Here is a 23375-nt window from a genome sequence, read left to right as displayed (position 1 = left end):
CTGCCTGTTCATCATGTTCCATACTGTGCCTATTCTGCTATCACTACACATCCGGCATCTCCTGCCTGTACATCATGTTCCATACTGTGCAGATTCTGCTACCACTACACATCCGGACATCTCCTGCCTGTTCATCATGTTCCATACTGTGCCTATTCTGCTACCACTACACATCCGGACATCTCCTGCCTGTTCATCATGTTCCATACTGTGCAGATTCTGCTACCACTACACATCCGGACATCTCCTGCCTGTACATCATGTTCCATACTGTGCAGATTCTGCTACCACTACACATCCGGACATCTCCTGCCTGTTCATCATGTTCCATACTGTGCAGATTCTGCTATCACTACACATCCGGACATCTCCTGCCTGTTCATCATGTTCCATACTGTGCCTATTCTGCTACCACTACACATCCGGACATCTCCTGCCTGTTCATCATGTTCCATACTGTGCCTATTCTGCTACCACTACACATCCGGACATCTCCTGCCTGTTCATCATGTTCCATACTGTGCAGATTCTGCTACCACTACACATCCGGACATCTCCTGCCTGTTCATCATGTTCCATACTGTGCCTATTCTGCTACCACTACACATCCGGACATCTCCTGCCTGTTCATCATGTTCCATACTGTGCCTATTCTGCTACCACTACACATCCGGACATCTCCTGCCTGTTCATCATGTTCCATACTGTGCCTATTCTGCTACCACTACACATCCGGACATCTCCTGCCTGTTCATCATGTTCCATACTGTGCAGATTCTGCTACCACTACACATCCGGACATCTCCTGCCTGTTCATCATGTTCCATACTGTGCCTATTCTGCTATCACTACACATCCGGACATCTCCTGCCTGTTCATCATGTTCCATACTGTGCCTATTCTGCTATCACTACACATCCGGCATCTCCTGCCTGTACATCATGTTCCATACTGTGCAGATTCTGCTACCACTACACATCCGGACATCTCCTGCCTGTTCATCATGTTCCATACTGTGCAGATTCTGCTACCACTACACATCCGGACATCTCCTGCCTGTTCATCATGTTCCATACTGTGCCTATTCTGCTACCACTACACATCCGGACATCTCCTGCCTGTTCATCATGTTCCATACTGTGCCTATTCCGCTACCACTACACATCCGGACATCTCCTGCCTGTTCATCATGTTCCATACTGTGCCTATTCTGCTATCACTACACATCCGGCATCTCCTGCCTGTACATCATGTTCCATACTGTGCAGATTCTGCTACCACTACACATCCGGACATCTCCTGCCTGTTCATCATGTTCCATACTGTGCAGATTCTGCTACCACTACACATCCGGATATCTCCTGCCTGTTCATCATGTTCCATACTGTGCCTATTCTGCTACCACTACACATCCGGACATCTCCTGCCTGTTCATCAGGTTCCATACTGTGCCTATTCTGCTACCACTACACATCCGGACATCTCCTGCCTGTTCATCATGTTCCATACTGTGCAGATTCTGCTACCACTACACATCCGGACATCTCCTGCCTGTACATCATGTTCCATACTGTGCAGATTCTGCTACCACTACACATCCGGACATCTCCTGCCTGTTCATCATGTTCCATACTGTGCCTATTCTGCTATCACTACACATCCGGCATCTCCTGCCTGTACATCATGTTCCATACTGTGCAGATTCTGCTACCACTACACATCCGGACATCTCCTGCCTGTTCATCATGTTCCATACTGTGCAGATTCTGCTACCACTACACATCCGGACATCTCCTGCCTGTTCATCATGTTCCATACTGTGCCGATTCTGCTACCACTACACATCCGGACATCTCCTGCCTGTTCATCAGGTTCCATACTGTGCCTATTCTGCTACCACTACACATCCGGACATCTCCTGCCTGTTCATCATGTTCCATACTGTGCAGATTCTGCTACCACTACACATCCGGATATCTCCTGCCTGTTCATCATGTTCCATACTGTGCCTATTCTGCTACCACTACACATCCGGACATCTCCTGCCTGTTCATCATGTTCCATACTGTGCCTATTCTGCTACCACTACACATCCGGCATCTCCTGCCTGTTCATCATGTTCCATACTGTGCCTATTCTGCTACCACTACACATCCGGACATCTCCTGCCTGTTCATCATGTTCCATACTGTGCCTATTCTGCTACCACTACACATCCGGACATCTCCTGCCTGTTCATCATGTTACATACTGTGCCTATTCTGCTACGACTACACATCCGGACATCTCCTGCCTGTTCATCATGTTCCATACTGTGCCGAGACTGCTAATAGCTCCGCACTGGTACATTGTTATACTAACCCAATCAATGGGAGAATTCGCAGGGAAGTCAGAAGCTTGAGTGAAAACCAGAACAGCTGAAATTAACGGTTGGAAGTTTAATCTTGGATATTACTCCAAATTCCAAGGCTTCGGAACCACTACCAAAGCCTGTCAGCTGCTAATGGAGGCAACAGTCAGGTTTTTGATATGAGGGTCTGAAGGACACCAAGGTCCTGGCAGGGCAAGAAGCGTTTTCTTAACATTTCTTATACAGAGGAGGAAAGGAGTCTGTACTTAGGTTTTATTCCAGTCACTGAAGTGGTCTTCCTGAATAAAATTGATAATTTCTTTGAAAGATTTTGGTGACTTCCTAACAGTCAGTGAACATTTTCTGTCAATAAATAAAACATTAAGTTTTCCCTCAGATGCCGGTCTCTTGTGCAGCTGATATTCAGTTATAAAGTATCCAAAGAACTAATTCTACACCACAAGCGAGATGTCTCCACTCTGATGTCAGGTGTGCCGGGACCAGGGCTTCCTTCCCTATCCCCAAAGTTAGGGACGCCTTAGCGCGCCCTGTTCCCCGGATCACTTCTGATGGTGAACTTGTCTTAGCAGAGGAATCCGTCCTCAGTCTGTGCCTTACCCTACCCAGGGAAGAGGGGAGTAGTAGTGCACCATAATACACCAACCAGACGAACAGTAATACAAAACAGGAGTAAAGGAAAATACCAATCATACAGACATATTCACAGATATAACAGAAGAATACACCAAGGAGTGGAGGATGGGGATAAGCACACACAGATAAATCCACCAAACACCTTCTCAAACAACAACAAACCAACATCTCAACCATGCAGCAAAAGCTAGCTCTGGCAATGAGTGATAGCCATGGCCCAGATTATATGGCAGATGGGAGTGGCCAACAGTGAACAGCTGAGAGCATTAATGCAGGAAAGCTTCCAGGAGCTCAAATGAGAAGATTAACCCCTCAACTGCTAAAAGAAACTGACAACTTTTAATATGAAGGTGAAGTGCTTCTAATCAGTCCAGGAATAGGAGAAATCAGACACAAAGGGTCTTCTGGCCCCTCTTTGTTGAGGAAAACCAGTGACACAGGATACAATAGGCACAAGAGATAGATGTTAATCTCCACACATCAGTCCATCACTATTATCAGATTTGTTACTGTCACATAGCTGTAAGGTGGAACGGCACCAGAAGACCCTGGTGACCACAGTATATCATACCTGCGGTATCATCTCCTGGACTCTCCTCCTCCTTCACATCGCTCATACACGGCTGGTCGTCCTTTATCTGCTGTTCTTCATACTCCACTTTAATGATGGTCAGGTCTCCACTCTGATGTCACATATATAACAGCTCAGTACAATACAGCAGATATCACAAGAAAAAGCCCCCGAATCTCTGAGCGCGGCCCCATATAGATGTGGTGGAGGAGCAGCTTCATCTACCTTGTGACTCTCCGGACAGTCCTGGGAATACGGAGGAGCCGGACATCTCTCCCGGGGATTTCTTACACGGAGTCCATCTGTAGGAAACAGCCGAGCAAAAGAGTGTTACATGGGATGACGGGAGTAGCATGTAGGTGACCCTCTAAACAGACATTAACAACAACCTCCTTACACTGCTGCTCGGACAGGAAATCTGTTCCCTCATCTTCATCTATGACCTCAACCTTAATACTAACCAGATCTTCACCCTAAAACACAAGAAAAATGTGAAATGAGCCACAAATCAGTGGTTTGTACAGTATGTGGGGGGAGATCATAGCATCATCTACCTGATTATTCTCCGAGACATTCTCCTCCGGACAGTCCTGGGAAGAGAGAGGAGACAAACATCTCTCCGGGGAATTTCTTACACTGCGTCCGTCTATAGGAAACAAACCGTGACAATACACCTGTATTTCATATCAGGGTCTTCTCTTTCAGACATTGCAGTAACCTCCATGACAGCAGAGGAGGAGAAGGCATGGAAGCGGGGGAAGGCATGGAAGCGGGGGAAGGCATGGAAGCGGGGGAAGGCATGGAAGCGGGGGAAGGCATGGAAGCGGGAGAAGGCATGGAAGCGGGAGAAGGCATGGAAGCGGGAGAAGGCATGGAAGCGGGAGAAGGCATGGAAGCGGGAGAAGGCATGGAAGCGGGAGAAGGCATGGAAGCGGGAGAAGGCATGGAAGCGGGAGAAGGCATGGAAGCGGGAGAAGGCATGGAAGCGGGAGAAGGCATGGAAGCGGGAGAAGGCATGGAAGCGGGAGAAGGCATGGAAGCGGGAGAAGGCATGGAAGCGGGAGAAGGCATGGAAGCGGGAGAAGGCATGGAAGCGGGAGAAGGCATGGAAGCGGGAGAAGGCATGGAAGCGGGAGAAGGCATGGAAGCGGGAGAAGGCATGGAAGCATTCGTCTCGATAATGTGTCTTCTCTCGTAACAAAATCAGACTGAAAATAAAACTCATGATATTGAGTCTCCTCTCAGCATGATGTGATTCTATTTACAAGCAGGAAATTATCTTGTGACATAAAGACCAAAGTACAAAACTATCAGTCAGGAAGGAGGGGAGAGGACTTGTCTGTGGCCACCGCCGACACCGCTCCCTTCTTATGGGTCGTATTCCTGATCCCTCCATGCCTCCTGTGGTCACTTACATCAAAGCTGAAAACAAGGACTCACAATCGCTTCTACATCAGGACAAGAAAGATTAATATCCCGGAAGTGACCAGAGGGCTAATGTGTGCGAGATTCTCCTCCAGTTATATTCTGGCCTCTCCTTACCGGGGAACATAGGAAGTCGCTGATCCTCCATCACCACATCCTGATGTCCTCCATAGTCCTCCGACACCTGTAGGAAGAAATGGCAGATGGTACACGAGGCCAACATCACCCAGAATCCTCCAGTGTATACTGCATAATCTCCCAACAGTCTCCTCCCATCACCCAGAATCCTCCAGTGTACACGGTGTAATCTCCCAGCAGTCACCTCTCCGGTCAGCAGCTCAGTGATCTTGGTGGTCAGCTCCAGGATCTTCTCCTTCCTGTCAGGTACCAGTGACGTTGGGGGAGGCTCGGTGATGGGGCTCGGGCCCCCCGCTGTCTTCCTCACCACTGTGTATTCCTGTGTGAGGAGATGATAATTTCTCGCAGGTTTCGCACACTGTGATCTCATCTCTCGCATTATATTCTCTTACTTCTACTTTTCTGCATTGATAATTGAGTTTTCTACACTGGGTGCGGAAAGTATTAATTCTCCTCTAAATGTTTCACTCTGTTTCATTGCAGCCATTTGTTACATTCAAAAAGGTTCAGTTTTTCTCATTAATGTACACTCTGCACCTCATCTTCACAGGAAAAAAAAAAAAAAAAAAAAAAAAAAAATCAGAAATGTATAAATTTTTGCAACTTTATTAAAAAAAGAAAAAAACTGAAAAGTCACCTGGCCATAAGTCTTCAGCCCCTTTGCTCAGACGCTCATATGTAATCCCATGCCGTCCATTTCCTTGTGATCCTCCTTGAGATGGTTCTCCTCCTTCACTGGAGTCCAGCCGTGTGTAATTACACTGATAGGACTTGATTTGGAAAGGCGCACACCTGTCTATATAAGGGTATGTGTCCACGTGCAGGATGGCATCAGGATTTTTCATCAGTATTTGTAAGCCAAAACCAGGAGTGGAACAATTAGGGCTTGTGTCCACCTGCGACAATCACGTCCGTGTCTCACATGTGGAAGCCAAGCTCTGGTGCCGGCACATTGGAGCGGAGCGTGCAGCTCCATGTGTTCCTATGCGGCCGCACGCTCCACTCTGGAGTGCAGGCGCCACAGCTTGATTTCCACATGCGAGACACGGACATGATTCTCGCAAGTGGAAACAAGCCCTAATTGTTCCACTCCTGGTTTTGGCTTACAAATACTGATGAAAAACCCTGACCAAATCCTGATGCCATCCTGAACGTGGACACATACCCCAAGACCTCACAGCTCACAGTGCATGTCAGACCAAATGAGAATCATGAGGTCAAAGGAACTGACCAAGGAGCTCAGAGACAGAATTGTAGCAAGGCACAGATCTGGCCAAGGTTACAACAGAATTTCTGCACTACTCAAGGTTCCTAAGAGCGCAGTGGCCTCCATAATCCTTAAATGGAAGAAGTTTGGGACCACCAGGAGTCTTCCTAGACCTGGCGTCCAGCCAAACTGAGCAATCATGGGAGAAGAGCCTTGGTGAGAAGGTAAAGAAGAACCCCAAGATCACTGTGGCTGAGCTCCAGAGATGCAGTACGGAGATGGGAGAAAGCTCCACAAAGTCAACTATCACTGCAGCCTCCACCAGTCCGGCCTTTATGGCAGAGTGGCCCGACGGAAGCCTCTCCTCAGCGCAAGACATATGAAAGCCGGCATAGAGTTTCCTAAAAAAACACATGAAGGACTCCCAGACTATGAGAAATAAGATTCTCTGGTCTGATGAGATGAAGATAGACATTTTTGGTGATAATTCTAAGCGGAATGTGTGGAGAAAACCAGGCACTGCTCATCACTGCCCAATACAATCCCCACAGTGAAACATGGTGGTGGCAGCATCATGCTATGGGGGTGTTCTTCAGGTGCAGGGACAGGACGACTGGTTGTCATTGAAGGAAACATGAATGCGGCAATTACAGAGATATCCTGGATGAAAACCTCTTCCAGAGTACTCTGGACCTCAGACTTGGCCAAAGGTTCACCTTCCAACAAGACAGTGACCCTAAGCACACAGCTAAAATAATAAAGGAGTGGCTTCAGAACAACTCTGTGACCATTCTTGACCGGCCCAGCCAGAGCCCTGACCTAAACCCAATGGAGCATCTCTGGAGAGACCTGAAAATGGCGTCCACCAACGTTCACCATCCAACCTGACGGAACTGGAGAGGATCTGCAAGGAAGAATGGCCGAGGATCCCCAAATCCAGGTGTGAAAAACTTGTTGCATCATTCCCAAGAAGACTCATGGCTGTACTAGGTCAAAAGGTGCTTCTACTCAATACTGAGCAAAGGGGCTGAAGACTTATGACCATGGGAGATTTCAGTTTTTCTTTAATAAATTTGCAAAAATTACTGCATTTCTGTTTTTCCCAGTCAAGACGGGGTGCAGAGAGGACATTAATGAGGGGGAAAAAAAAAAAACTTTTCTGAATTTTCGAAATGGCTGCTGTTCCTCCCACGTCACCAATCCGTGATGCAACTACACAGGCACAGCACTCCGGCGCCCCCTTTGTCTCTCAGGTCAGTAAGGGTACTGCACCTAGGGCACATGGCGGCCGGGGGGGGGGAAATGAAAGGATCAGCCCAAAATTAATTTATGGTTCAATTGCCTTTAAGGGCGCACTAGATAATTACCAGAAATATACAGTAAAAATATACCAAGAGTTACAGTCAGAGTAAATATAACAATGGCCGGTCGTACAGGGATCAAACGTGGACCCATTCGGTCGCTGTGGGAGGCTGATCTCTATATCTCAGGTTCCAGAACTCACTGACCCGCGAGTTGCACCGTCAGATGCGCAATTTCTTCAGGGCGATGAGGATATTTTTATGAGCCTGTACCTCGGACGATGCGTCCATAATTCAATGTTGCAGACGCTCCGGCTGGGGAGACAATAGACGTGTCCTCCTGTAGCCACCTGACGTGTGCTTTAATTGAGCCCCCAGGCACCTCCATGCCCCCTGATGGCTCGGCTTCCTCACTCAAGCTTTGAAGTGCCATCTGCCTGCTACACTGGTCTGGTCCATTACCCTACTAAAGGGTCTTCACTCAGGTAGGAAAAAGGTGGGAGCCTGGAGAGCTCGTGTCCCTGCAGGCGTGTGACCAGGTGAATTCTGATATGAGACGGAGTCAGGCCGATCTCTGATAGGAGGCAAGTGTTATGCCCCATATCCAAGATGGCGGCTGCTCCCTCATCACAGCTGCAATGAAACAGAGTGAAAAATGTAAAGGGGTCTGAACACGTCCCGTACCCTCCGTACATCTGTATCTTATCAAACCGTATACAGCCGCTATCACATCCCATTCCAGGATAGCACCCTGCACATGAAGGACCACAGAGCTCTGTCTACCCCTCAGCAGATAATGATAGAGATATAGAAGAGTTTACCTCTCCACTCAGCAGATACTGATAGAAATATAGAAGAGTTTACCTCTCCACTCAGCAGATAATAATAGAAATATAGAAGAGTTTACCTCTCCGCTCAGCAGATAATAATAGAAATATAGAAGAGTTTACCTCTCCACTCAGCAGATAATAATAGAAATATAGAAGAGTTTACCTCTCCACTCAGCAGATAATAATAGAAATATAGAAGAGTTTACCTCTCCACTCAGCAGATAATAATAGAAATATAGAAGAGTTTACCTCTCCACTCAGCAGATAATGATAGAAATATAGAAGAGTTTACCTCTCCGCTCAGCAGATAATAATAGAAATATAGAAGAGTTTACCTCTACACTCAGCAGATAATAATAGAAATATAGAAGAGTTTACCTCTCCACTCAGCAGATAATGATAGATATATAGAAGAGTTTACCTCTCCACTCAGCAAATAATAATAGAAATATAGAAGAGTTTACCTCTCCACTCAGCAGGTAATAATAGAAATATAGAAGAGTTTACCTCTCCACTCAGCAGATAATAATAGAAATATAGAAGAGTTTACCTCTCCACTCAGCAAATAATAATAGAAATATAGAAGAGTTTACCTCTCCACTCAGCAGGTAATAATAGAAATATAGAAGAGTTTACCTCTCCGCTCAGCAGATAATAATAGATATATAGAAGAGTTTACCTCTCCACTCAGCAGATAATAGAAATATAGAAGAGTTTACCTCTCCACTCAGCAGATAATAGAAATATAGAAGAGTTTACCTCTCCACTCAGCAGATAATAGAAATATAGAAGAGTTTACCTCTCCGCTCAGCAGATAATAATAGAAATATAGAAGAGTTTACCTCTCCACTCAGCAGATAATAATAGAAATATAGAAGAGTTTACCTCTCCACTCAGCAGATAATAATAGAAATATAGAAGAGTTTACCTCTCCACTCAGCAGATAATAATAGAAATATAGAAGAGTTTACCTCTCCACTCAGCAGATAATAATAGATATATAGAAGAGTTTACCTCTCCACTCAGCAGGGAGATGATCTCCAAGGCGAAGTCGATTATTCTTCTGGTGATCTCTTTCTCCATTCGAGGTTGGTGATTCAGGAGAGGGAACGTAAGAGAACTGGATGATCTGGAGGGATCTAGTCCTGCAGGCGTCTTTATGATATAAAGAGAGGCTTCAAGTCAGAGGGATCATTCATACATTCAGAAAATATTGAGACGCTTTTTTTTTTTTTAGAGCTCCCATCCCCAAATTCACATCCAGGAGCTTCTCTGTCCTCCATCTACATCTATAAGCATTACTATGGCATTTGCCCATCTGCAGATGTAATAGCTCCCGCTCTTGAGGATTGTTACAAGATTTGGGAGGTGTCTATGGGAATTGTCGCCCATTCATTCAGATAAGCATTTGTTAAGTCACACTGATGTGCTCGACCTCTTCCCAACAATCTCAGCTTTTGTTCATCCCCCTGGTCTTGGATGGGGTTGAGGTTTGAACTGTGTGGCCCCAATAAGCCCACAGCATTATCGTCCTCCACCATCTGTACAGGCTCAGTATTGGGGTATCAGGTGCAGTAATAGGGTCACATACGGCAGCAGCGGCTCAGTATTGGGGTCTCAGGTGCAGTAATAGGACACATACGGCAGAGGCTCAGTATTGGGTATCAGGGGCAGTAATAGGGATACATACGGCAGCAGCGGCTCAGTATTGGGGTATCAGGGGCAGTAATAGGGACACATACGGCAGCAGAGGCTCAGTATTGGGGTATCAGGTGTAGTAATATGGACACATACGGCAGCAGAGGCTCAGTATTGGGGTATCAGGTGCAGTAATAGGGTCACATACGGCAGCAGAGCCTCAGTATTGGGGTATCAGGTGCAGTAATAGGGACACATACGGCAGCAGAGGCTCAGTATTGGGGTATCAGGTGCAGTAATAAGGACACATACGGCAGCAGCGGCTCAGTATTGGGGTATCAGGTGCAGTAATAAGGACACATACGGCAGCAGCGGCTCAGTATTGGGGTATCAGGTGCAGTAATAAGGACACATACGGCAGAGGCTCAGTATTGGGGTATCAGGTGCAGTAATAAGGACACATACGGCAGCAGAGGCTCAGTATTGGGGTATCAGGTGCAGTAATAGGGTCAAATACGGCAGCAGCGGCTCAGTATTGGGGTATCAGGTGTAGTAATAGGGACACATACGGCAGCAGCTCAGTATTGGGGTATCAGGTGCAGTAATAAGGACACATACGGCAGCAGCGGCTCAGTATTGGGGTATCAGGGGCAGTAATAAGGACACATACGGCAGCAGCGGCTCTGTATTGGGGCATCAGGAGCAGTAATAGGGACACATACGGCAGCAGCGGCTCAGTATTGGGGTATCAGGAGCAGTAATAGGGTCACATACGGCAGCAGCGGCTCAGTATTGGGGTATCAGGGGCAGTAATATGGACACATACGGCAGCAGCGGCTCAGTATTGGGGTATCAGGTGCAGTAATAGGGACACATACGGCAGCAGCGGCTCAGTATTGGGGTATCAGGTGCAGTAATAGGGACACATACGGCAGCAGCGGCTCAGTGTTGAGGTATCAGGTGCAGTAATAGGGACACATACGGCAGCAGCGGCTCAGTATTGGGGTATCAGGTGCAGTAATAGGGTCACATACGGCAGCAGCGGCTCAGTATTGGGGTATCAGGTGCAGTAATAGGGACACATACGGCAGCAGCGGCTCAGTATTGGGGTATCAGGGGCAGTAATAGGGACACATATGGCAGCAGCGGCTCAGTATTGGGGTATCAGGTGTAGTAATAAGGACACATACAGCAGCAGCGGCTCAGTATTGGGGTATCAGGTGCAGTAATAGGGACACATACGGCAGCAGAGGCTCAGTATTGGGGTATCAGGTGCAGTAATAGGGACACATACGGCAGCAGCGGCTCAGTATTGTGGTGTTAGGTGCAGTAATAGGGACACATATGGCAGCAGAGGCTCAGTATTGGGGTATCAGGTGCAGTAATAGGGACACATACGGCAGCAGCGGCTCGGTATTGGGGTATCAGGGGCAGTAATAGGGACACATACGGCAGCAGCGGCTCAGTATCGGGGTATCAGGTCTAGTAATAGGGACACATACGGCAGCAGCGGCTCAGTATTGGGGTATCGGGTGCAGTAATAGGGACACATACGGCAGCAGTGGCTCAGTATTGAGGTATCAGGTGCAGTAATAGGGACACATACGGCAGCAGCGGCTCAGTATTGGGGTATCAGGTGCAGTAATAGGGACACATACGGCAGCAGCGGCTCAGTATTGGGGTATCAGGTGCAGTAATAGGGACATTTACGGCAGCAGCGGCTCAGTATTGGGGTATCAGGTGCAGTAATAGGGACACATACGGCAGCAGCGGCTCAGTATTGGGGTATCAGGGGCAGTAATAGGGACACATACGGCAGCAGCGGCTCAGTATTGGGGTATCAGGTGCAGTAATAGGGACACATACGGCAGCAGCGGCTCAGTATTGGGGTATCAGGTGCAGTAATAGGGACACATACGGCAGCAGAGGCTCAGTATTGGGGTATCAGGGGCAGTAATAAGGACACATACGGCAGCAGTGGCTCAGTATTGGGGTATCAGGTGCAGTAATAGGGACACATACGGCAGCAGCGGCTCAGTATTGGGGTATCAGGTGCAGTAATAGGGACATTTACGGCAGCAGCGGCTCAGTATTGGGGTATCAGGTGCAGTAATAGGGACACATACGGCAGCAGCGGCTCAGTATTGGGGTATCAGGGGCAGTAATAGGGACACATACGGCAGCAGCGGCTCAGTATTGGGGTATCAGGTGCAGTAATATGGACACATACGGCAGCAGCGGCTCAGTATTGGGGTATCAGGGGCAGTAATAAGGACACATACGGCAGCAGCGGCTCTGTATTGGGGCATCAGGAGCAGTAATAGGGACACATACGGCAGCAGCGGCTCAGTATTGGGGTATCAGGGGCAGTAATAGGGACACATACGGCAGCAGCGGCTCAGTATTGGGGTATCAGGAGCAGTAATATGGACACATACGGCAGCAGAGGCTCAGTATTGGGGTATCAGGTGCAGTAATAGGGACACATACGGCAGCAGCGGCTCAGTATTGGGGTATCAGGGGCAGTAATAGGGACACATACGGCAGCAGCGGCTCAGTGTTGAGGTATCAGGTGCAGTAATAAGGACACATACGGCAGCAGCGGCTCAGTATTGGGGTATCAGGTGCAGTAATAGGGACACATACGGCAGCAGAGGCTCAGTATCGGGGTATCAGGTGTAGTAATAAGGACACATACGGCAGCAGCGGCTCAGTATTGGGGTATCAGGTGCAGTAATAGGGACACATACGGCAGCAGAGGCTCAGTATTGGGGTATCAGGTGCAGTAATAGGGACACATACGGCAGCAGCGGCTCAGTATTGGGGTATCAGGGGCAGTAATAGGGACACATACGGCAGCAGAGGCTCAGTATTGGGGTATCAGGTGCAGTAATAGGGACACATACGGCAGCAGCGGCTCAGTATTGGGGTATCGGGTGCAGTAATAAGGACACATACGGCAGCAGCGGCTCAGTATTGGGGTATCAGGTGCAGTAATAGGGACACATACGGCAGCAGCGGCTCAGTATTGGGGTATCAGGGGCAGTAATAGGGACACATACGGCAGCAGAGGCTCAGTATTGGGGTATCAGGTGCAGTAATAGGGACACATACGGCAGCAGCGGCTCAGTATTGGGGTATCAGGGGCAGTAATAGGGACACATACGGCAGCAGAGGCTCAGTATTGGGGTATCAGGTGTAGTAATAGGGACACATACGGCAGCAGCGGCTCAGTATTGGGGTATCAGGTGCAGTAATAGGGACACATACGGCAGCAGCGGCTCAGTATTGGGGTATCAGGGGCAGTAATAGGGACACATACGGCAGCAGAGGCTCAGTATTGGGGTATCAGGTGCAGTAATAGGGACACATACGGCAGCAGCGGCTCAGTATTGGGGTATCAGGGGCAGTAATAGGGACACATACGGCAGCAGAGGCTCAGTATTGGGGTATCAGGTGTAGTAATAGGGACACATACGGCAGCAGAGGCTCAGTATTGGGGTATCAGGGGCAGTAATAGGGACACATACAGCAGCAGCGGCTCAGTATTGGGGTATCAGGTGCAGTAATAAGGACACATACGGCAGCAGCGGCTCAGTATTGGGGTATCAGGTGCAGTAATAGGGACACATACGGCAGCAGTGACTCAGTATTGGGGTATCAGGTGCAGTAATAAGGACACATACGGCAGCAGTGGCTCAGTATTGGGGTATCAGGTGCAGTAATAGGACACATACGGCAGCAGCGGCTCAGTATTGGGGTATCAGGTGCAGTAATAGGGACACATACGGCAGCAGCGGCTCAGTATTGGGGTATCGGGTGCAGTAATAAGGACACATACGGCAGCAGCGGCTCAGTATTGGGGTATCAGGTGCAGTAATAGGGACACATACGGCAGCAGCGGCTCAGTATTGGGGTATCAGGGGCAGTAATAGGGACACATACGGCAGCAGCGGGTCAGTATTGGGGTATCAGGTGCAGTAATAGGGACACATACGGCAGCAGAGGCTCAGTATTGGGGTATCAGGGGCAGTAATAGGGTCACATACGGCAGCAGCGGCTCAGTATTGGGGTATCAGGTGCAGTAATAGGGACACATACAGCAGCAGCGGCTCAGTATTGGGGTATCAGGGGCAGTAATAGGGACACATACGGCAGCAGAGGCTCAGTATTGGGGTATCAGGTGCAGTAATAGGGACACATACGGCAGAGGCTCAGTATTGGGGTATCAGGTGCAGTAATAAGGACACATACGGCAGCAGTGGCTCAGTATTGGGGTATCAGGGGCAGTAATAGGGACACATACGGCAGCAGAGGCTCAGTATTGGGGTATCAGGGGCAGTAATAAGGACACATACAGCAGAGGCTCAGTATTGGGGTATCAGGTGCAGTAATATGGACACATACGGCAGCAGCGGCTCAGTATTGGGGTATCAGGTGCAGTAATAGGGACACATACGGCAGCAGAGGCTCAGTATTGGGGTATCAGGTGCAGTAATAGGGACACATACGGCAGCAGCGGCTCAGTATTGGGGTATCAGGTGTAGTAATAGGGACACATACGGCAGCAGCGGCTCAGTATTGTGGTATCAGGTGCAGTAATAGGGACACATACGGCAGCAGCAGCTCAGTATTGGGGTATCAGGGGCAGTAATAGGGACACATACGGCAGCAGCGGCTCAGTATTGGGGTATCAGGGGCAGTAATAGGGACACATACGGCAGCAGAGGCTCAGTATTGGGGTATCAGGGGCAGTAATAGGGACACATACGGCAGCAGAGGCTCAGTATTGGGGTATCAGGGGCAGTAATATGGACACATACGGCAGCAGCGGCTCAGTATTGGGGTATCAGGGGCAGTAATAGGGACACATACGGCAGCAGCGGCTCAGTATTGGGGTATCAGGTGTAGTAATAAGGACACATACGGCAGCAGCGGCTCAGTATTGGGGTATCAGGGGCAGTAATAGGGACACATACGGCAGCAGCGGCTCAGTATTGGGGTATCAGGTGTAGTAATAAGGACACATATGGCAGCAGCGGCTCAGTATTGGGGTATCAGGGGCAGTAATAGGGACACATACGGCAGCAGCGGCTCAGTATTGTGGTGTTAGGTGCAGTAATAGGGACACATACGGCAGCAGCGGCTCAGTATTGGGGTATCAGGGGCAGTAATAGGGACACATACGGCAGCAGCGGCTCAGTGTTGAGGTATCAGGGGCAGTAATAGGGATACATGCGGCAGCAGCGGCTCAGTATTGGGGTATCAGGTGCAGTAATAGGGACACATACGGCAGCAGCGGCTCAGTATTGGGGTATCAGGGGCAGTAATAGGGACACATACGGCAGCAGAGGCTCAGTATTGGGGTATCAGGTGCAGTAATAGGGACACATACGGCAGCAGAGGCTCAGTATTGGGGTATCAGGTGCAGTAATAGGGACACATACGGCAGCAGCGGCTCAGTATTGGGGTATCAGGGGCAGTAATAGGGACACATACGGCAGCAGAGGCTCAGTATTGGGGTATCAGGTGCAGTAATAGGGACACATACGGCAGCAGTGGCTCAGTATTGGGGTATCAGGTGCAGTAATATGGACACATACGGCAGCAGCGGCTCGGTATTGGGGTATCAGGGGCAGTAATAGGGACACATACGGCAGCAGCGGCTCAGTATCGGGGTATCAGGGGCAGTAATAGGGACACATACGGCAGCAGCGGCTCAGTATCGGGGTATCAGGTGTAGTAATAGGGACACATACGGCAGCAGCGGCTCAGTATTGGGGTATCAGGGGCAGTAATAAGGACACATACGGCAGCAGCGGCTCAGTATTGGGGTATCGGGTGCAGTAATAAGGACACATACGGCAGCAGCGGCTCAGTATTGGGGTATCAGGTGCAGTAATAGGGACACATACGGCAGCAGCGGCTCAGTATTGGGGTATCAGGGGCAGTAATAGGGACACATACGGCAGCAGCGGCTCAGTATTGGGGTATCAGGTGCAGTAATAAGGACACATACAGCAGCAGCGGCTCAGTATTGGGGTATCAGGTGCAGTAATAGGGACACATACGGCAGCAGAGGCTCAGTATTGGGGTATCAGGGGCAGTAATAGGGTCACATACGGCAGCAGCGGCTCAGTATTGGGGTATCAGGTGCAGTAATAGGGACACATACAGCAGCAGCGGCTCAGTATTGGGGTATCAGGGGCAGTAATAGGGACACATACGGCAGCAGAGGCTCAGTATTGGGGTATCAGGTGCAGTAATAGGGACACATACGGCAGCAGCGGCTCAGTATTGGGGTATCAGGTGCAGTAATAGGGACACATACGGCAGCAGAGGCTCAGTATTGGGGTATCAGGGGCAGTAATAGGGACACATACGGCAGCAGCGGCTCAGTATTGGGGTATCAGGTGCAGTAATAAGGACACATACAGCAGCAGCGGCTCAGTATTGGGGTATCAGGTGCAGTAATAGGGACACATACGGCAGCAGAGGCTCAGTATTGGGGTATCAGGGGCAGTAATAGGGTCACATACGGCAGCAGCGGCTCAGTATTGGGGTATCAGGTGCAGTAATAGGGACACATACAGCAGCAGCGGCTCAGTATTGGGGTATCAGGGGCAGTAATAGGGACACATACGGCAGCAGAGGCTCAGTATTGGGGTATCAGGTGCAGTAATAAGGACACATACGGCAGCAGCGGCTCAGTATTGGGGTATCAGGTGTAGTAATAGGGACACATACGGCAGCAGCGGCTCAGTATTGGGGTATCAGGGGCAGTAATAGGGACACATACGGCAGCAGCGGCTCAGTATTGGGGTATCAGGTGCAGTAATAGGGACACATACGGCAGCAGCGGCTCAGTATTGGGGTATCAGGTGCAGTAATAGGGACACATACGGCAGCAGAGGCTCAGTATTGGGGTATCAGGTGCAGTAATAAGGACACATACGGCAGCAGCGGCTCAGTATTGGGGTATCAGGGGCAGTAATAGGGACATACAGCAGAGGCTCAGTATTGGGGTATCAGGTGCAGTAATATGGACACATACGGCAGCAGCGGCTCAGTATTGGGGTATCAGGTGCAGTAATAGGGACACATACGGCAGCAGAGGCTCAGTATTGGGGTATCAGGTGCAGTAATAGGGACACATACGGCAGCGGCTCAGTATTGGGGTATCAGGTGCAGTAATAGGGACACATACGGCAGCGGCTCAGTATTGGGGTATCAGGTGCAGTAATAAGGACACATACGGCAGCAGCGGCTCAGTATTGGGGTATCAGGGGCAGTAATAGGGACACATACGGCAGCAGCGGCTCAGTATTGGGGTATCAGGGGCAGTAATGAGGACACATACGGCAGCAGCGGCTCAGTATTGGGGTATCAGGTGCAGTAATAGGGACACATACGGCAGAGGCTCAGTATTGGGGTATCAGGGGCAGTAATAGGGACACATACGGCAGCAGCGGCTCAGTATTGGGGTATCAGGGGCAGTAATAAGGACACATACGGCAGCAGCGGCTCAGTATTGGGGTATCAGGTGCAGTAATAGGGACACATACGGCAGCAGCGGCTCAGTGTTGGGGTATCAGGTGCAGTAATAGGGTCACATACGGCAGCAGCGGCTCAGTGTTGGGGTATCAGGTGCAGTAATAGGGACACATGTCAGGAGCGGCTCAGTATTGGGGTATCAGGTGCAGTAATACGGACACATACGGCAGCAGCGGCTCAGTATTGGGGTATCAGGGGCAGTAATAGGGACACATACGGCAGCAGAGGCTCAGTATTGGGGTATCAGGGGCAGTAATAGGGACACATACGGCAGCAGCGGCTCAGTATTGGGGTATCAGGTGCAGTAATAGGGACACATACGGCAGCAGCGGCTCAGTGTTGGGGTATCAGGGGCAGTAATAGGGACACATACGGCAGCAGAGGCTCAGTATTGGGGTATCAGGGGCAGTAATAGGGACACATACGGCAGCAGCGGCTCAGTATTGGGGTATCAGGTGCAGTAATAGGGACACATACGGCAGCAGCGGCTCAGTGTTGGGGTATCAGGGGCAGTAATAGGGACACATACGGCAGCAGAGGCTCAGTATTGGGGTATCAGGGGCAGTAATAGGGACACATACGGCAGCAGCGGCTCAGTATTGGGGTATCAGGGGCAGTAATAAGGACACATACGGCAGCAGCGGCTCAGTATTGGGGTATCAGGTGCAGTAATAAGGACACATACGGCAGTAGCGGCTCAGTATTGGGGTATCAGGGGCAGTAATAGGGACACATACGGCAGCAGCGGCTCAGTATTGGGGTATCAGGGGCAGTAATAAGGACACATACGGCAGCAGCGGCTCAGTATTGGGGTATCAGGTGCAGTAATAGGGACACATACGGCAGCAGCGGCTCAGTATTGGGGTATCAGGGGCAGTAATAGGGACACATACGGCAGCAGCGGCTCAGTATTGGGGTATCAGGTGCAGTAATAAGGACACATACGGCAGCAGAGGCTCAGTATTGGGGTATCAGGGGCAGTAATAGGGACACATACGGCAGCAGCGGCTCAGTATTGGGGTATCAGGGGCAGTAATAAGGACACATACGGCAGCAGCGGCTCAGTATTGGGGTATCAGGTGCAGTAATAGGGACACATACGGCAGCAGCGGCTCAGTGTTGGGGTATCAGGTGCAGTAATAGGGACACATACGGCAGCAGCGGCTCAGTATTGGGGTATCAGGGGCAGTAATAGGGACACATACGGCAGCAGCGGCTCAGTATTGGGGTATCAGGTGCAGTAATAGGGACACATACGGCAGCAGCGGCTCAGTGTTGGGGTATCAGGTGCAGTAATACGGACACATACGGCAGCAGCGGCTCAGTATTGGGGTATCAGGTGCAGTAATAGGGACACATACGGCAGCAGAGGCTCAGTATTGGGGTATCAGGGGCAGTAATAGGGACACATACAGCAGCAGCGGCTCAGTATTGGGGTATCAGGTGCAGTAATAGGGACACATACGGCAGCAGCGGCTCAGTATTGGGGTATCAGGTGCAGTAATAGGGACACATACGGCAGCAGCGGCTCAGTATTGGGGTATGAGGTGCAGTAATAAGGACACATACGGCAGCAGAGGCTCAGTATTGGGGTATCAGGTGCAGTAATAAGGACACATACGGCAGCAGCGGCTCAGTATTCGGGTATCAGGTGCAGTAATAAGGACACATACGGCAGCAGCGGCTCAGTATTGGGGTATCAGGTGCAGTAATAGGGACACATACGGCAGCAGCGGCTCAGTGTTGGGGTATCAGGGGCAGTAATAGGGACACATACGGCAGCAGAGGCTCAGTATTGGGGTATCAGGGGCAGTAATAGGGACACATACGGTAGCAGCGGCTCAGTATTGGGGTATCAGGTGCAGTAATAGGGACACATACGGCAGCAGCGGCTCAGTGTTGGGGTATCAGGTGCAGTAATAGGGACACATACGGCAGCAGAGGCTCAGTATTGGGGTATCAGGGGCAGTAATAAGGACACATACGGCAGCAGCGGCTCAGTATTGGGGTATCAGGTGCAGTAATAGGGACACATACGGCAGCAGCGGCTCAGTATTGGGGTATCAGGGGCAGTAATAGGGACACATACGGCAGCAGCGGCTCAGTATTGGAGTATCAGGGGCAGTAATAGGGACACATACGGCAGCAGCGGCTCAGTATTGGGGTATCAGGTGCAGTAATAGGGACACATACGGCAGCAGCGGCTCAGTGTTGGGGTATCAGGTGCAGTAATAAGGACACATACGGCAGCAGAGGCTCAGTATTGGGGTATCAGGGGCAGTAATAGGGACACATACGGCAGCAGCGGCTCAGTATTGGGGTATCAGGGGCAGTAATAAGGACACATACGGCAGCAGCGGCTCAGTATTGGGGTATCAGGTGCAGTAATAGGGACACATACGGCAGCAGCGGCTCAGTATTGGGGTATCAGGTGCAGTAATAAGGACACATACGGCAGCAGAGGCTCAGTATTGGGGTATCAGGGGCAGTAATAGGGACACATACGGCAGCAGCGGCTCAGTATTGGGGTATCAGGGGCAGTAATAAGGACACATACGGCAGCAGCGGCTCAGTATTGGGGTATCAGGTGCAGTAATAGGGACACATACGGCAGCAGCGGCTCAGTGTTGGGGTATCAGGTGCAGTAATAGGGACACATACGGCAGCAGGGGCTCAGTATTGGGGTATCAGGTGCAGTAATAGGGTCACATATGGCAGCAGCAGCTCAGTATTGGGGTATCAGGTGCAGTAATAGGGACACATACGGCAGCAGCGGCTCAGTGTTGGGGTATCAGGTGCAGTAATAGGGACACATACGGCAGCAGAGGCTCAGTATTGGGGTATCAGGTGCAGTAATAGGGACACATACGGCAGCAGCGGCTCAGTATTGGGGTATCAGGTGCAGTAATAAGGACACATACGGCAGCAGCGGCTCAGTATTGGGGTATCAGGGGCAGTAATAGGGACACATACGGCAGCAGCGGCTCAGTATTGGGGTATCAGGTGCAGTAATAGGGACACATACGGCAGCAGCGGCTCAGTGTTGGGGTATCAGGTGCAGTAATACGGACACATACGGCAGCAGCGGCTCAGTATTGGGGTATCAGGGGCAGTAATAGGGACACATACGGCAGCAGAGGCTCAGTATTGGGGTATCAGGGGCAGTAATAGGGACACATACGGCAGCAGCGGCTCAGTATTGGGGTATCAGGTGCAGTAATAGGGACACATACGGCAGCAGCGGCTCAGTGTTGGGGTATCAGGTGCAGTAATAGGGACACATACGGCAGCAGCGGCTCAGTATTGGGGTATCAGGGGCAGTAATAGGGACACATACGGCAGCAGCGGCTCAGTATTGGGGTATCAGGTGCAGTAATAGGGACACATACGGCAGCAGCGGCTCAGTGTTGGGGTATCAGGTGCAGTAATACGGACACATACGGCAGCAGCGGCTCAGTATTGGGGTATCAGGGGCAGTAATAGGGACACATACGGCAGCAGAGGCTCAGTATTGGGGTATCAGGGGCAGTAATAGGGACACATACGGCAGCAGCGGCTCAGTATTGGGGTATCAGGGGCAGTAATAGGGACACATACGGCAGCAGAGGCTCAGTATTGAGGTATCAGGGGCAGTAATAGGGACACATACGGCAGCAGCGGCTCAGTATTGGGGTATCAGGTGCAGTAATAGGGACACATACGGCAGCAGCGGCTCAGTGTTGGGGTATCAGGGGCAGTAATAGGGACACATACGGCAGCAGAGGCTCAGTATTGGGGTATCAGGGGCAGTAATAGGGACACATACGGCAGCAGCGGCTCAGTATTGGGGTATCAGGGGCAGTAATAAGGACACATACGGCAGCAGCGGCTCAGTATTGGGGTATCAGGTGCAGTAATAAGGACACATACGGCAGTAGCGGCTCAGTATTGGGGTATCAGGGGCAGTAATAGGGACACATACGGCAGCAGCGGCTCAGTATTGGGGTATCAGGGGCAGTAATAAGGACACATACGGCAGCAGCGGCTCAGTATTGGGGTATCAGGTGCAGTAATAGGGACACATACGGCAGCAGCGGCTCAGTATTGGGGTATCAGGGGCAGTAATAGGGACACATACGGCAGCAGCGGCTCAGTATTGGGGTATCAGGTGCAGTAATAAGGACACATACGGCAGCAGAGGCTCAGTATTGGGGTATCAGGGGCAGTAATAGGGACACATACGGCAGCAGCGGCTCAGTATTGGGGTATCAGGGGCAGTAATAAGGACACATACGGCAGCAGCGGCTCAGTATTGGGGTATCAGGTGCAGTAATAGGGACACATACGGCAGCAGCGGCTCAGTGTTGGGGTATCAGGTGCAGTAATAGGGACACATACGGCAGCAGCGGCTCAGTATTGGGGTATCAGGGGCAGTAATAGGGACACATACGGCAGCAGCGGCTCAGTATTGGGGTATCAGGTGCAGTAATAGGGACACATACGGCAGCAGCGGCTCAGTGTTGGGGTATCAGGTGCAGTAATACGGACACATACGGCAGCAGCGGCTCAGTATTGGGGTATCAGGTGCAGTAATAGGGACACATACGGCAGCAGAGGCTCAGTATTGGGGTATCAGGTGCAGTAATAGGGACACATACGGCAGCAGCGGCTCAGTATTGGGGTATCAGGGGCAGTAATAGGGACACATACAGCAGCAGCGGCTCAGTATTGGGGTATCAGGTGCAGTAATAGGGACACATACGGCAGCAGCGGCTCAGTATTGGGGTATCAGGTGCAGTAATAGGGACACATACGGCAGCAGCGGCTCAGTATTGGGGTATGAGGTGCAGTAATAAGGACACATACGGCAGCAGAGGCTCAGTATTGGGGTATCAGGTGCAGTAATAAGGACACATACGGCAGCAGCGGCTCAGTATTCGGGTATCAGGTGCAGTAATAAGGACACATACGGCAGCAGCGGCTCAGTATTGGGGTATCAGGTGCAGTAATAGGGACACATACGGCAGCAGCGGCTCAGTGTTGGGGTATCAGGGGCAGTAATAGGGACACATACGGCAGCAGAGGCTCAGTATTGGGGTATCAGGGGCAGTAATAGGGACACATACGGTAGCAGCGGCTCAGTATTGGGGTATCAGGTGCAGTAATAGGGACACATACGGCAGCAGCGGCTCAGTGTTGGGGTATCAGGTGCAGTAATAGGGACACATACGGCAGCAGAGGCTCAGTATTGGGGTATCAGGGGCAGTAATAAGGACACATACGGCAGCAGCGGCTCAGTATTGGGGTATCAGGTGCAGTAATAGGGACACATACGGCAGCAGCGGCTCAGTATTGGGGTATCAGGGGCAGTAATAGGGACACATACGGCAGCAGCGGCTCAGTATTGGAGTATCAGGGGCAGTAATAGGGACACATACGGCAGCAGCGGCTCAGTATTGGGGTATCAGGTGCAGTAATAGGGACACATACGGCAGCAGCGGCTCAGTGTTGGGGTATCAGGTGCAGTAATAGGGACACATACGGCAGCAGCGGCTCAGTATTGGGGTATCAGGGGCAGTAATAGGGACACATACGGCAGCAGCGGCTCAGTATTGGGGTATCAGGGGCAGTAATAGGGACACATACGGCAGCAGCGGCTCAGTGTTGGGGTATCAGGTGTAGTAATAGGGACACATACGGCAGAGGCTCAGTATTGGAGTATCAGGGG

General features: G+C 50.4%; 2 protein-coding genes across 2 annotated transcripts in view; both read right to left on the bottom strand.

Annotated features, from left to right (window-relative positions):
• Window positions 1-23375, bottom strand: part of LOC143808876 (uncharacterized) — a 986487-nt gene that overhangs the window by 505140 nt on the left and 457972 nt on the right.
• The window catches only part of LOC143808897 (uncharacterized), a 100225-nt gene that overhangs the window by 52285 nt on the left and 24565 nt on the right, over window positions 1-23375 (bottom strand). For both annotated transcript variants that reach the window (XM_077292078.1, XM_077292079.1), the window contains 7 exons: window positions 9491-9631; window positions 5323-5457; window positions 5118-5184; window positions 4130-4221; window positions 3973-4048; window positions 3801-3877; window positions 3576-3687 (listed from right to left, as the gene is read on the bottom strand). In XM_077292078.1, the coding sequence (XP_077148193.1) occupies window positions 3576-3687; window positions 3801-3877; window positions 3973-4048; window positions 4130-4221; window positions 5118-5184; window positions 5323-5457; window positions 9491-9631 (700 nt within the window). The remainder of the gene's footprint in view (window positions 1-3575; window positions 3688-3800; window positions 3878-3972; window positions 4049-4129; window positions 4222-5117; window positions 5185-5322; window positions 5458-9490; window positions 9632-23375) is intronic.

The sequence above is a fragment of the Ranitomeya variabilis genome, chromosome 2 (genome assembly GCF_051348905.1).
Source record: "Ranitomeya variabilis isolate aRanVar5 chromosome 2, aRanVar5.hap1, whole genome shotgun sequence".
Lineage (NCBI taxonomy): Eukaryota > Metazoa > Chordata > Amphibia > Anura > Dendrobatidae > Ranitomeya > Ranitomeya variabilis.
This window is presented reverse-complemented; position numbering and strand designations above follow the sequence as displayed.